The following is a 14,255-nucleotide window of genomic DNA, read 5'->3' on the forward strand; positions in this document are numbered from 1 at the left end:
TACCATCACCACCATCACTTCACCACCACCACCCCACCACCACCATCATTATTACTACCATCACCATCACCACCACCATCATTATTACTACCATCACCACCATCACTTCACCACCACCACCACCACCATCATTATTACTACCATCACCATCACCACCACCACCACCACCACCACCACCACCACCATTATTACTATCATCACCACCATCACTTCACCACCACCACGACCACCATCATTATTACTACCATCACCATCACCATAATTACTACCATCACCACCATCACTTCACCACCACCACCCCACCACCACCATCATTATTACTACCATCACTGTCACCACCACCACCACCACCACCAGCCCAACACCATTATCATAGACACTGCAGTTAACCACCAGTGCTTAGTACACGCCAAACCTAATGCCATTTAATTGTCACAACAACCCTATGAAAAGTTCATTCCTATTTTACAGATAAGGAATTAGGTGACTCGTCCAAGGTCGCATCTTCATTTTACTTAAAGGAAATCTTTCTTGCCATTAAGAGATATAGAGATAGAAAATTTTGATCCCATTCTGATCTTGATCTAGCAAAAATACTAAGTCACTTGAGTCTTAATTAGTTAGTTTTCACTAGATTTTATCTCAGTCAGTTTCTTTTAAGAAGGAAGATCTCCTTCGGAAGCTTTTGTTAGACCTGTGGAGGTAGAGAAGAGGTATCTAAGGTAAAAGGTGGAGAATGTTGATTCTCATAACTCACTGAAAAATTAGTCTCTTAGAATGAGGCAACTTTTTTTGTTTTGTTTTTTTTTAATTTAATTGAAGTACAGTTGATTTACAATGTTGTGTTAATTACTCCTGTACAGCAAAGTGACTCAGTTATTCATATACATATATTCTTTTTCATATTCTTTTCCATTATGGTTTATCCCAGGATATTGAATAGAGTTCCCTGAGCTATACAGTAGGACCTTGTTGTTTAAGAATGAGTCAACTTTAAAACTCAGGTCTTGATTACTTACTAGAAAATTCTAGATTTCCATAGGACTATGCCTTCATTCCTTAGAATATCACTGTGAGATAGCTGTATGTCCTTCCTGGAAATAAACACCATTCTCTATTTACAGCACCTGAAGGTTTATTCAGTGACCATAGTCCACACAAGCCACTTTTTGGTTTGCTGGCCTAACTCACAAGTTATAATTCTTTCTCTCAATATTGCATCTAGATCCTCAAAAGTTCCCATGGCAGCCATAATTTTACTATGTGACCCCTACCTCCCATGCCCATGACTGACTGGACCAGGTGCCAGACACCTGATGCAAGTTGGGCCAATCAGAGTCTTTCTTCTAGAAACTTGGGATTGGAGTATGGCTGAACCTGTAAAACACATACTTGGAAGCTGTGGGGTAGCCATGTACCTCTGTGTGGATGAAGAAACAAAAGAAAGAAGAATAAGGCAAAAGCTGAGAGAAAGGCAGAAAAACTTCACCTCTGACACTTTTTCGGTTCCTTGTTCTAGTTCATTCTTGACATCTGACTGCCTTCTTGTGCATGACTTCCGTGATGCACCCTGATGTCCTTTCATAAACCCCCTTTCTTCTGCTTGTGTTAGCTTCAGCTGGTTTCTGTTGCAACCAAAAAACTTGTTGACTATAGGAGGGCATCTGTCTATTTTACAAAAGAGTAAACAGGGGCTTAAATGGCTGGGATGTGCCTCCTACTGGGTCTTCAATTCAGGACTTATGACACTAAATCTCAGGGCTTCTGATTCTAAGTTCCATGCTCTTTTCACTACCTGGCCTCACCTACAAACCCCCCCACCCCCGCATCATCCAACTATCCCGAAAGAATACAATTATTTCTTCTCACTGTTATAGACACTAGACATCTCTGATGATTTGCCTACAGTTGCATGGCAATCCAACTGAGTGGCAGGTCTTCTGAGTCCTGTCTTCCCAGGCCTTCTCCAAAAAGCCCCTTTCTGCCTGAACATGCCTCACAGTCTATTTCAAAGGCAAACCTTTCAGCTGGCAAATGGTAACAGCTGCTTCTCTTCAAAACACCCAAAGGGTAAAACTTCTGGGCTCCAATACACAGGCTTGAGGCTCCGGCCAAGTCTGGATGGGGCTTAGCGTCAGCTCCTACAGAAAAGGGAATAGGTACTGAGATTGGATGTGAGGCCAGGCCCAAACCCATTCTAGGGCTGGGTGCTGCCCCTCCACCAGAGTAGACTGCTGTCTTGGAAGGCATTGTGTGAGTGAGAAAGAGCCTTGAACTGAACTTCACAGGGAGAGGATGTGGTGAGAGAGGTGGGGAGAAGAGAGAAAAGAGGAGACATCTTGAGTGAGTGTATGTGAGGTGGAAGGAAAAAAGGCACAGATATGAATCTACCATCATACAAAGGGAAATAAGAGCCTTCTAACCACCAGTCAATCAGAAATTTAAGGGTACCTTACTGGAGACATTACATGGACTCAACACGGAGGGAAAGCCCCAGAACCGGACCTCCTCTCTCTCCTCAAAAAGATTATGCTCTATATTGGAGTTGGCAGATTAGTTGTCTTTATTATTTCCAGAAATATTTAGTAAGCACCTCCATGGACCAGGAACTACTCAGTAATGGGAATGCAACAGCAAAAAAGACAGACTGGTGTTTTCTTATCATTGAGGAGGTGAGTAGAGGATGCAGGCTAAGTTCAATGAGGTGAACAGGAAGGTCTGCCTGAAGAGATGACATGTGAGCCAAACTTGCAAAACTATGAGAGAAAAGCTTTCAAAAAAAAGTGGGCACAGCACGTGTAAAGGTTTGCGATGAGAATATTCTCGGTGTGTTTGAGGAACAGAAAGGCCAGTGTGGCTGGAGTGGAGTGAGTGAGAAATAAGTGGTTAGGAAATGAGATTGTAAAGGAGGGTAAGTTCTAGCTCTTGTGTGACCTGGCAGGCTATGGTAGGAAATTTGGATTTTATGCTGATTGCAGTAGGATGATTTTGGTAGGTTTCCCTTCATTTTCCAGCTTTAATTAACTAGTAGTGATGGCTTAGGTCACTGTGATGAGAAAGATTCTGAGGTCTTACAGATCAATGTGTAAGAGTTCAGTGATGGGTTGGTAGTATTTATCACATCTCCAGGATGGGGCAATGGTTATGCTAATGATCAATATTTGCCATCTCTGATGAGGATGGAATATTAAGTTTATTAGGATAGTCTGGGTTACACTGCAGTAACAGCATCACCAAAATGTCAATGGCTTAAATGTTTAAGAAATTTCTCACAAAGTTAGTACAAAACATGGTTTTGAAATCCTTGAAATAGAGTAAGCAAGGTTGTCTAGACAACCTACAGACTGGGAGAAAATATTTGCAAATGATGTGATTGACAAAGGGTTAATTTCCAAAATATACAAACAGCTCATACAACTCAATAACAAAACAAAACAAAACAAAAAACCTAATCCAAAAATGGGCAAAAGACCTAAATAGATATTTCTCCAAAGAAGACATACAGATGGCCAAGAGGCACATGGAAAGATGCTCGACATCGCTAATTATTAGAGAAATGCAAATCAAAACTACAATGAGGTATCACCTCATACCAGTCAGAATGGCCATCATTAAAAAATCTACAAGTGACCAATTCTGGAGAGGGTGTGGAGAAAGGGGAACCCTCCTACACTGTTGGTGAGAATGTAAATTGGTGCAGCCAGTATGAAAAACAGTATGGAGGTTCCTTACAAAGTAAAAATAGAGGTGCCATGTGATCCAGCAATCCCATCCTGGGCATATATCTGGAGAAAACTATAATTCAAACAGATACATGCACCCCAATGTTCATAGCAGTACTGTTTGTAATAGCCAAGATATGGAAGCATCCTAAATGTCCATCAACAGATGAACGGATAAAGAAGATGTGGTGTATATATACACAATGGAATACTACTCAGTCATAAAAAAGAATAAAATAATGCCATTTGCAGCAACATGAATGGACCTAGTGATTATCATACTAAGTGAAGTAAGTTAGAAAGGGAAACACAAATACCGTATGATATGACTTCTATGTGGAATCTAAAATGTGACACAAATGAACTTGTTTACAAAAAGAAAGAGACTCACAGACATAGAAAACAAATTTATGGTTACCAAAGGGGAAAGGGGGTGAGGGAGGGATAAATTAAGAGTTTGGGATTAGCAGATACAAACTACTATATATAAAATAGGTAAACAACTAGGTCCTACTGTACAGCACAGGGAACTATATTCAATATCCTGTAATAAACCATAATGGAAAAGAATATGAAAAAGAATATATATATATATATAACTGAATCACTTTGCTGTACACCAGAAACTAACATAACATTGTAAATCAACTATACTTCAATAAAAAAAGAAATAGAGTGTGCAAATATTAATATTGACCAAATAAATAAGGTCTGATTTTCAACACATTGTTACAAATCCCAATAGAGTACAGCCTCTCTCTTTGTATATCTTTGTATTGAAAGAGGACTGAAAGCATATGGGGTGAGATTATTGGTGATTTTTTCCAAACAAGGCAATGAAGATTTAATGGAAGAATACATATGCACAAAAGGAAGGTGGAAATCTTAAAAAAAAACTTTTAATTATAGAAAATTTCAATCATAAATATAAATAAACAGGTAGTGAGAAAAGTATAATGAATTCCCATGTACACATCACCCAGCTTCAACAATTATCAAGTCATGGTCCATTTTATCTGTCTGCACCTCCTACTTTCTTCCTCACCACTGGATTCTTTTGAAACAAATCCCAGACATCATGGCTTTTTATCTGTAAATATTTCAGAATGTGTCTCTAAAAGATAAAAGCTCTTTAAAATAACATAACCACAATACTATTATTACATTATGGGTGATTTAAAATCATCTCGACTAGACGTTTGTATGCGCATTATAAATATATATATATATAACTTTTGGATCAAACAACGATCATATTTTAAAAACATATTAAGATGCGGTAAGGATAACTGGTGTCTTCAGGTGTGTGCACAAAGGATGCACACACACATGCTGAGTGGCTTCCCCTCATCTCTAGGGAAACGCCCTGGTCCCGAGGGCAGTCTCTACCACACGCTGGTTGGAGATGTTCTGCCTGAAGTAGAACTGGAAGGGAAATCCTGCCCATCCTCATCCCAGTTTGCGAGAAGTGGGGCTGAGGGTGATCTGGTCCAGTCTTACAAGTGCTGTGAGTGGTCCGGACAGGCGGCCTCTGGAAAGGGATGCACAGGAGGCTGTCAAACCTGAGAAGCAGGAGGCAGGACCACCAGGTGACATCCTGAGAGAAGGTCCAGTCAGCCTCTCTTCTGCCAGCCAGATGATGCCCCAACATCTACCATCTAAACTTGTAAAGCCTTATCAGTCACTCTTGTTGCTGGGTCAGTGAATTGAGAAGATCATTCTTCCCCAGCAAGTTTGGCTCAGGTGGATGTGGACGAGGGAAATACTCAGGAAAAACCAGAGGGAAAACCCAGAAAGAGGCTGTACCCAAGACCTCGTTGGCTTTTGTTCCAATTGTACCGAATCTGGCTTCTCAGTAGCAACCACTGCCCCTTTCCCAGGCCAGATGGGGCCATGCCAGTGATAGTTGGCACTGGCAAGACATGGCTTGCTCTTATTCAAGAGTGGAAAACTTTCTTTATTCCAGCCTAGTCTTGTGGAGGAGGGGAACCCCCAGAACAGGGGGTCATGTATCTCCACCGACAAATCAACCAACAATGGCATATCCATTGCCTCATCTCATGGAGAAACTGCCCCGTGTCCCATGACCAGCGGCTGCTCCCCTCTACGTTGTATTCACGGTGCCCCTGTGCTAGGCAGAGGTGGGTGACGTCCGCGGGATGCACAGGAATGATGGGCATTCTATCGATTTCTCAGATACGTCTCATCTTTCTCACTCCCCACTCTTTCTATCTTCTTTTAACTTCTGTTTTCCCCCTGACTTGTCTCCCTTTCACTTTCCCCCTGCCTTCCTCACAACCTCATAGTTCATCATCTCCCCAGTTTCCCTTCATTCCTACCTCTTGGCTGGCTTCCCCTCCCACCAACCACATTTATGACTTTTCTTGAAACTTCAGTCTTGCTCCCACCACCTTGGTCTGCCTGTCTGCCACCTTGTCAGCCGGGTTTTGTCCCTTTCTCTTTCCCCACCCACAGAGTGTCGGCCCCTGGAGGCCTGGTTTAGGTCTTTCATGTGTTTCCATTCTCATCACACGCAATCTGGAAACTAACCTTCAGAGCAGAGGATGGCTCTGGGGCGCAGCCAGTTTTACACTTCTCTCTTCCCTCAGGAAGCCGGGACAGGCTTCTCTGGTCCTTTGCTGGGGAGAAAGACAGAATGACAGGGAGTTAGCTCATGGGATAAACACGGACGGCACAGAATATACTATACAGTCCCCATCTCCACGGGGAGAGCGATGGAAGACAAAGAAAGTCCCAGTTTTGTTATGGAGCAGTCACTGGGAGAAGGGTGACTTCAGGATGTCTCAGCGAATTCCGTGTTGTAGGAATGGCTATTGCCACTTAACGATAAAGGATCTGAGGATCAGAGAGATTTAAGTGTGGCCTGCCCATAGTCACACAGCAGTGGAGCCAGTGACGGAAACTTGTCCGATGCCAAAGCCCTTGTTCTTTCTACTGCAATGAGGGCCTCTGTGGACTGAGGAAACTGGGTTACTGGACTGCCTTTTCCTTCCTGTCTTAACCATTCGAGAAAGTCTCTTACCATCCAACACCTCAGCATTTGTTTCTCTCTTTCCTGCCCTTTACTCATTTGCATCTCATTTCCTCTAGAAAAGTTTATGGTGTAAATGTCTTCACCTCCTCTCCCATGCCTTTCTCCACCCACGACTCAGTGATGTCACCAGTACTTTGGGCAGTCTGCAAAACCTCCCTGCTACGTAGAGCTTCGGGATTCTAGCTGATTGGAGTCAGGGTCGAAGTTTCCCTTCCCTGTGGGATGCTTTATAGGAACCTGTGCTCAGGATTTCAGCGTCTGCCTCAAGTTAAAAGGACACCTAGGAATACATGCAAGTCGGGTGGAGGCTCAGCAATATCAAGCTGTCCCCAACATTCCCAGGGGCGCTTCCCCCACCAACAAACTAGCTGATGCACAAGCATGTAGTTCTGCCTACAGCGCTCCATTCAGATCTGTTCTGCTTTTATTGACGAGGTAGTGCCTCTGCAACGTTGAAAGTAATTTTGGTAAAAAGAGAAAAAGATTCATCTAAATCCCAATCTTTTTGTTACTAAAAGTTATTTCTGTTTTCGATATTTCCTTTTAGTTTTTGATCACACGTGCTCAGACTTTTTTTTTCCTACACTGTTTGCCATCACGGTGTACACACCATTTTCTCTTCTGCTTTGTTCCCTTAGCATTGAATTCTCTAGTGCTCATTTTTCAACGTGAGTTCCAGAATTACTCTTTTAAAATGATATCTAGCATTCCATTGATTGGATGTAGCATAATTTATTAAACTGTTTCCTTGCTGATGTCCATGTAAGTTGCTTCGTCTGGTCACCATTATATCAAACATTCTAATGGAAATTCGTATGCATGTTGCTTTTTGCTTCCATCAGAGTTTTCCTCAGAAAATTTATCAGGAATGGGAATTGGTACTTGCTAGCTGTGTGACCTTGGACAAACTACTTAATCTCTCTAAGCCCCAATTTCCTCAAATGTAAAACAAAGCTAATATAATGCTTAATCCATAGGGTTGTGGTGAGGACTGAATAAAATAATGGAAGAAAATAAAATAACATACATTCCATATATCTTAGCTAGTACTAGTGCTACTGCTGCTGTAACTACTACTACTACTAACACTATTTTTTCTGTACCTTTAGACTCAGCTGACTCAACGTCAGGTGGTTGAAACCCAGAATATTTTCTTAGAGGCAAACACAGCCTGGTTTGCAATCATCCAACAGGTCAAATTATTTTAGAACTTCTTATTTCATACATACCTCTCAGCCCTGCCACCTGCTCCTTACACACATCTCCTGTCTGTCCTGAGTCTGAGACTTTAGTCAAATCTCTGTCCTTACTTGATTTTTTTTTTAAACATCTTTATTGGAGTATAATTGCTTTACAATGGTGTGTTAGTTTCTGCTTTAAAACAAAGTGAATCAGCTATATATATACATATATCCCCGTATCTCCTCCCTCTTGCGTCTCCCTCCCACCCTCCCTATCCCACCCCTCTAGGTGGTCACAAAGCACTGAGCTGATCTCCCTGTGCTATGCGGCTGCTTCCCACTAGCTATCTATTTTACATTTGGTAGTGTATATATGTCCATGCCACTCTCTCACTTCGTCCCAGCTTACCCTTCCCCCTCCCCGTGTCCTCAAGTCCATTCTCTATGTCTGCCTCTTTATTCCTGTCCTGCCCCCAGGTTCTTCATAACCTTTTTTTTTTTTTTTTAGATTCCATATATATGTGTTAACATACGGTATTTGTTTTTCTCTTTCTGATTTACTTCACTCTGTATGACAGACTCTAGGTCCATCCACCTCACTACAAATAACTCAATTTTGTTTCTTCTTATGGCCAAGTAATATTCCATTGTATATATGTGCCACATCTTCTTTATCCATTCATCTGTCGATGGACACTTAGGTTGCTTCCATGTCCTGGCTATTGTAAATAGAGCTGCAATGAACATTGTGGTACATGACTCCTTTTGAATTATGGTTTTCTCAGGGTATATGCCCAGTAGTGGGATTGCTGGGTCGTATGGTAGTTCTATTTGTAGTTTTTTAAGGAACCTCCATACTGTTCTCCATAGTGGCTGTATCAATTTACATTCCCACCAACAGTGCAAGAAGGTTCCCTTTTCTCCACACCCTCTCCAGCATTTATTGTTTGTAGGCTCTTTAAAGACCTTTGTGAGACCCTGGCCCTCTTAATTTTGGAAAACATACTCCAGATCACATCAGGCATATTAAAACATTCCTGTCCCTCCACATCCTGCAGGAAATACATCATAGGAGCAGTAGACTAGTAGATGTAATGTGAGGTTTTGTATTAAATTAAATACTTAATAATTTTGATTTTGTGGTTTGGGTTAAGATTTAGGGGTCTAATGAATAATGTCTTTCATATTCCTTCCTGAGTTCAGAACCAAAGAAGAAATATATTCAGGAGACAGATAGTTGGAGATCAAGACAGCAGCTTTATTACTAAGAAAAGCTGAAGAAAAGAATCTGTTTTAAATATGTGGCCAGAGAGAGCTTTCTAGCACTGCCCTCTGAAATGAACTTGCAGCATTCCCTCCAAAAACCTTCAGGCTTCCTCCACTTGCCACAGAGAGGATGGAAGCCCAGAATGGTCCCTCGCTGCAGGGTCTGAAAGAGGGGAAGAGGGAGGAGCTGAGTGGAGAATGTTTGGTTTTTCTCCAAACTCACCGGCCAGAAAAGAGGGGGTAAAGGATGATTAGAGAGGCCAGGAGTATTTTTAGCTGAAATTCCTCCACATGAAAATATTGAGCCATTTGCAGCAACATGGATGGACCTAGAGATTATCATACTAAGTGAAGTAAGTCAGACAGAGAAAGACAAATATCATATGGTATCACTTATATGTAGAATCTAAAAAAAAATGATACAAAGGAACTTATTTACAAAACAGAAATAGACTCACAGACATAGAAAACAAACTTATGGTTACCAAAGGGGAAGCGGGGGGAGGGATAAATTAGGAATTTGGGATTAACAGATACAAACTATGATACATAAAACAGATAAACAACAAGGACCTACTGTATAGCACAGGGAACTATATTCAATATCTTGTAATAACTTATAATGGAAAAGAATTTGAAAAAGGATATATATGTGTATATATATATATATATATATACGAATCACTTTGTTGTACACCTGAAACATTGTAAATCAACTATACTTCAATTAAAAAAAAAAAGAAAGAAAATATTGGGCCAGGGAATGACAGGTTTCTTTCTGGACCCAATATTTGGGTCTCATTATGTCCAGCTGACCTGCTGGACAGAATGAGAACAGGTTCCATCTCACCATTTGCACCTTGTGTTTTATGTCTCACAGCCATGGTTAGACCCACTCTCTCCTGACCTTCCCCTTAACCCCTGGCTTAGTGCTGGCACCCCCAACATGGGGATGCAGCTCTGACATTTATGGCTCTTGATTCATGTTTTCACTTTGCTTTCCTGTCAATGTGTAATTCTGTCCACCATAGAACAGGATTAGGTCAGAAGCAAAAAAACCCCAAAAAAAAAACAAAAACAAAAAACAGAAAACCAAAAACAAACAAATAAGCAAAACAAAACAATCCTAGTTCAAACTGGCCCAATTTACATTTGGGAAACTTATTATTTCACATTACAACAAGGGAAAATGCTAATGTTGTATTAACAATGACTCAGTGATATTGAAACAAGTTTCCTTCCGCTGTGTCATCCCAGGATTTAGGCTTCATCCTAAAATTGGTCCCACCTGTGTTCCTAAGATAGATGCTGAAATTCCAGGCATCCGTCCAGGAACCAGCGCATCGAGAAAAAGAGAAGAGACCAAGCTGTCCCTGCTTTACTTTTTTCAATGAGAAATCTTTCCTAAAATCCCCCTCACACTGTATTGGCCACTGTGAAACCAATCTCTAAGCAAGAGGCTAGAACCACCATTACTGTTTGAGACCTACTCACAGAGTTATGACCGGATAAGGTGGATACCCCAACAAAATCGGGCTCTGACAAAAGGAAAAGGAGAGAACAGATGTTGGGTAGGCAGCCAGACATGTCTGTTGTGCATCACTAGACATTTGTTTCAGTGGTTATGATTTTAAAGAACCAGTTTCCTTCTATTTCTCTGTTCTCATCTCTGAACCTCAATTTCCTCATCTGTCCTCTGCACCTTGCAAGGCTACTGTGATGATCGAGTGAGATATCGTGTAAACTACAAAGTGCTGTGTAAACCTTGCATCTGATGAGCATGATGATCACGAAGGTGAGCTTTTCCTACCGCCACTGACGTGCAACTCATCGCAGACTTGAGCAGTTGTTCGCCAAGTTGGGGTAGTCCTTATAAGACTGGGAAGTGGAAACATCTCACCATTGGGAAGAAAGTTCCTCTTTGACCTCCAAATAGAATGAAAAAATGGAAATAAAAAGCTAAAGCAGATTAAACAACAAACACATGAAAAGATGCTCCATGTCACCAACCACTAGGGAAATGCAAATCAAAATCACAGTGAGACGTCACCTTCAACCCACTAGGATGGCTACTACAACAAGTGCTGGCAAGGATGTGGGGACTTTGCAACCCTCACACACTGTTGGTGGGAAGGTAAAATGATGCAGCCACTATGGAAAACGGTATGGTGATTCCTCAAAAAACTCAAAATAGAATTACCATATGACCTAGCAATTCCACTCCTGGTTGTATAAATAAAAGAATTGAAAGCAAGATCTTGAAGAAATATTTGCATACCCATGTTCATAGCAGCACCATTCACAATAGCTAAAAGGTGGAAGCAATGCAAGTGTCCAATGGATGAATGGATAAGCAAAATGTGGTAGATACATACGATGAAACATTTTTCAACCTTAAAAAGAAAGGAAGCTGTCACATGCTATGACATGAATGAACTCTGAAGCCATTATGCTGAGTGAAATAAGCCAGTCATGGAAAGACAAATACTGTATGCTTCCACTTATGTGAGGTACCTAGAGTAGTCAAACTCATAGAGATAGAAAGTAGAATGGCGGTTGCCAGGGGCTGGGGGGGGAGGGGGGAATGGGCAGTTGTTGTTTAGTGGGTAAAGAGTTTAAGTTTGGCAAGATGGTAAAGTTCTGGAGATTGGTTATATAACAATGCAAAGGCACTTAATGCCATTGAGCTGTCCATTTATAAACGGTTAAGATGATAAAATTCATGTTATGCATTTTTTACCACAGTAAAAGTTTTTTAAAATTAAAGTCTCAGAATATGCAGTGCTAGATAGTACAGAGTGAAATAGACACTCACCCCCAACCCATAAAAGGTTGATGGGACTTCAAATGGGCTTATTTTTTGTGGATGGTGGTTTGGTAACATCTGTCAAAACGAAAGGCAGAAGAGGAAGGAGGTCTATGGGACCTAAAAGAAGGGCCGTTATATAATAGGCCCAAGTGGGACCCCAAGAACAGGAGTAGATTCAGTGTCCAGAGACTGCCCAGCCTCTGCCCAACACATGCCATTTGCAGCCAACATTAGGAAACTGAGCTAACCATCCCTTCTCAGTTGGGTGACCCATTCCACTGTGAAGGCCTCTACTTGCTATCCTTCTCCTGGTCATCAGGTAAAGGTTTTTTTACCTGTCATTTGCTGATCACCTGGATAGAACTGTCATCTACCTATGCCCCAGGATTTTGCTAAGCCCTGTCTTTATAATCCGTATTAGGCAGGGTTCGCTAACCAACAAATAATCTCAACATTTTAGTGGCTTAACACAATAGGACTTTATTTTGTTCTTACACGAGGTTCGATGCAGATGTTCTTGGTGGAGCAGCATTCCCGGGCAGTTCTCCTTCAAACAATGACTCAGATATCCAGGTTTCTTGCATCTGGTGGCTTTGCCATGCCTTAAGGCCCTCACAGAGTCTTCCACTTGAGCCTCTGCATTCAGCCAGACAGCACAAGTTGCAGGGGTCATTTTAGGGGCCAGGCTTGAAAGTGGTAAACATTATTGCCACCCATATTCTCTTACCAAGAGGCAGGCAGTCCGGAGCCAGGGGAACTCCAGAAGCAGTTTGACCAGGGCTCCATACTGTTTCTCTGTTCTTCTCTTGGTTCTCCTCTGCTCTGTGTTGACGCCGCCCTCTTGATGGCCGTTCTCATGGCTACAAGATGGCTGCCAGCTGAATCCAGGGAACAGGCTGTTCACGTTGAAAGGGAGAGAGGAAAAAGAAGATTCTCTCTCCCAGAAGCCCTGAGCAAATCTCTCCTCACATCTCACTGATGTGAAGTGGCTTAGGACCGCCCAATCCTGAACCAATCAATGACAGGGAAACTACTATGAAGGGTATAAAGTAATTGCATAATCTACATGCAAGGTAGAGAGTCAACAATAGTGACTCTTGGCAGGTTTGGGCCAGACTGTGGAAAATATTGAACCTCAACCTCAGGAATCTGTATATAAAGTAAAAGACATGGGGAACCATTGATTGTTCTTCCAGCAGGGGAGCAGACAGAACTAAGTTCAGGGCATAATTATTTGCGTGTGTAGATCGGAAATAATCAAGCAGAGGGGAGTGGATGTGGAAGGACCATGTGCCCGCTGCCACCATGTCGTCTTCTCCCCACATCAAAAAATGGCTCCCAGAAGATAAGCTGCATTCACATCAGGTAGAAACAACTGACGAGGTATGAAGCCAGTGGGAATGGAAAGGAGATCTTTGATGGAAGAAACATTCCGGAAAGAATTGACAAGATGACAGTAGACGGGGAAAGAAAACTTTTCAGTGATTCTGAAGTCGTAAATTTGGACGATTTTAATGTGTGGTGCCATGGATAGAAATACGGTCATCTAGGAGAATCAGTGAGGGGATTTTGAATCTGTAAATCAGATGGATGACTAATAATAATGATAAAAATAAAATGATGCTAGTAATAAAGTAAAAATAATTAATAATAAAAATTAGCATATATTGAGCAGTTAATACGTGTCAGTATTTCCTAAGGTACTCACTTAATATTTGCTAAGATGCCTACTGTTGCTCTGATACATACGTATGCTTTCATTTACTCCTTACAACAATCCTATTATCACCCCCATTTCATAGAGGAAGAAACTGAGGAATATAGTGGTAAAAGTACACAATTCAAGGTCATTTAACTGGTAAGTGGATAAGGTAGGATCAAACCCAGGCTATCTGACTCACGACCCTATTCTTTCAGTCATTATAACAATAGCTAATATTTATTAAACACCTACTATATGATAGTACTCTACATATAGTCTCTTTAATGTTTAAGAGTCAACCTATGAAATGGGTTTCAGAGATGAGGAAGTTGAGGCACAGAAAGGGTAAAAGACTTGCCCAGAGCAACCCAGCTAGCAAGTGGCAGAGGTGAGATTCAAACTGCAGCAGGCATAGCTCTAAAACACATGTTCTTTCCACGATGCGATGAAAAAGACAAATGCATCCTAGGACTGCAGGATCTATACCCCTTGTCTCATCAATGATAAGTTAAACTTCTAG

At 41.5% G+C, this 14,255-nt stretch overlaps 1 protein-coding gene across 3 annotated transcripts in view; it reads right to left on the reverse strand.

Moving 5' to 3' along the window:
- The window catches only part of LOC309606560 (uncharacterized protein), a 33,726-nt gene that overhangs the window by 5,015 nt on the left and 14,456 nt on the right, over window positions 1-14,255 (reverse strand). The window contains exons 2-5 of one of the 3 annotated variants that reach the window (XM_082343885.1): window positions 12,761-12,911; window positions 11,035-11,150; window positions 6,273-6,361; window positions 833-5,284 (exon numbers count right to left, since the gene is read on the reverse strand). In XM_082343885.1, the coding sequence (XP_082200011.1) occupies window positions 5,279-5,284; window positions 6,273-6,361; window positions 11,035-11,150; window positions 12,761-12,911 (362 nt within the window). In that variant the 3' untranslated portion in view covers window positions 833-5,278. Of the gene's footprint in view, window positions 1-832; window positions 5,285-6,272; window positions 6,362-11,034; window positions 11,151-12,760; window positions 12,912-14,255 lie in introns of those variants that run through there. The other 2 variants (XM_082343883.1, XM_082343884.1) reach the window with 2 other exon arrangements.

This window comes from Balaenoptera borealis (assembly GCF_965194805.1).
Source record: "Balaenoptera borealis genome assembly, chromosome: 11".
In the NCBI taxonomy this organism is placed as follows: Eukaryota; Metazoa; Chordata; class Mammalia; order Artiodactyla; family Balaenopteridae; genus Balaenoptera; species Balaenoptera borealis.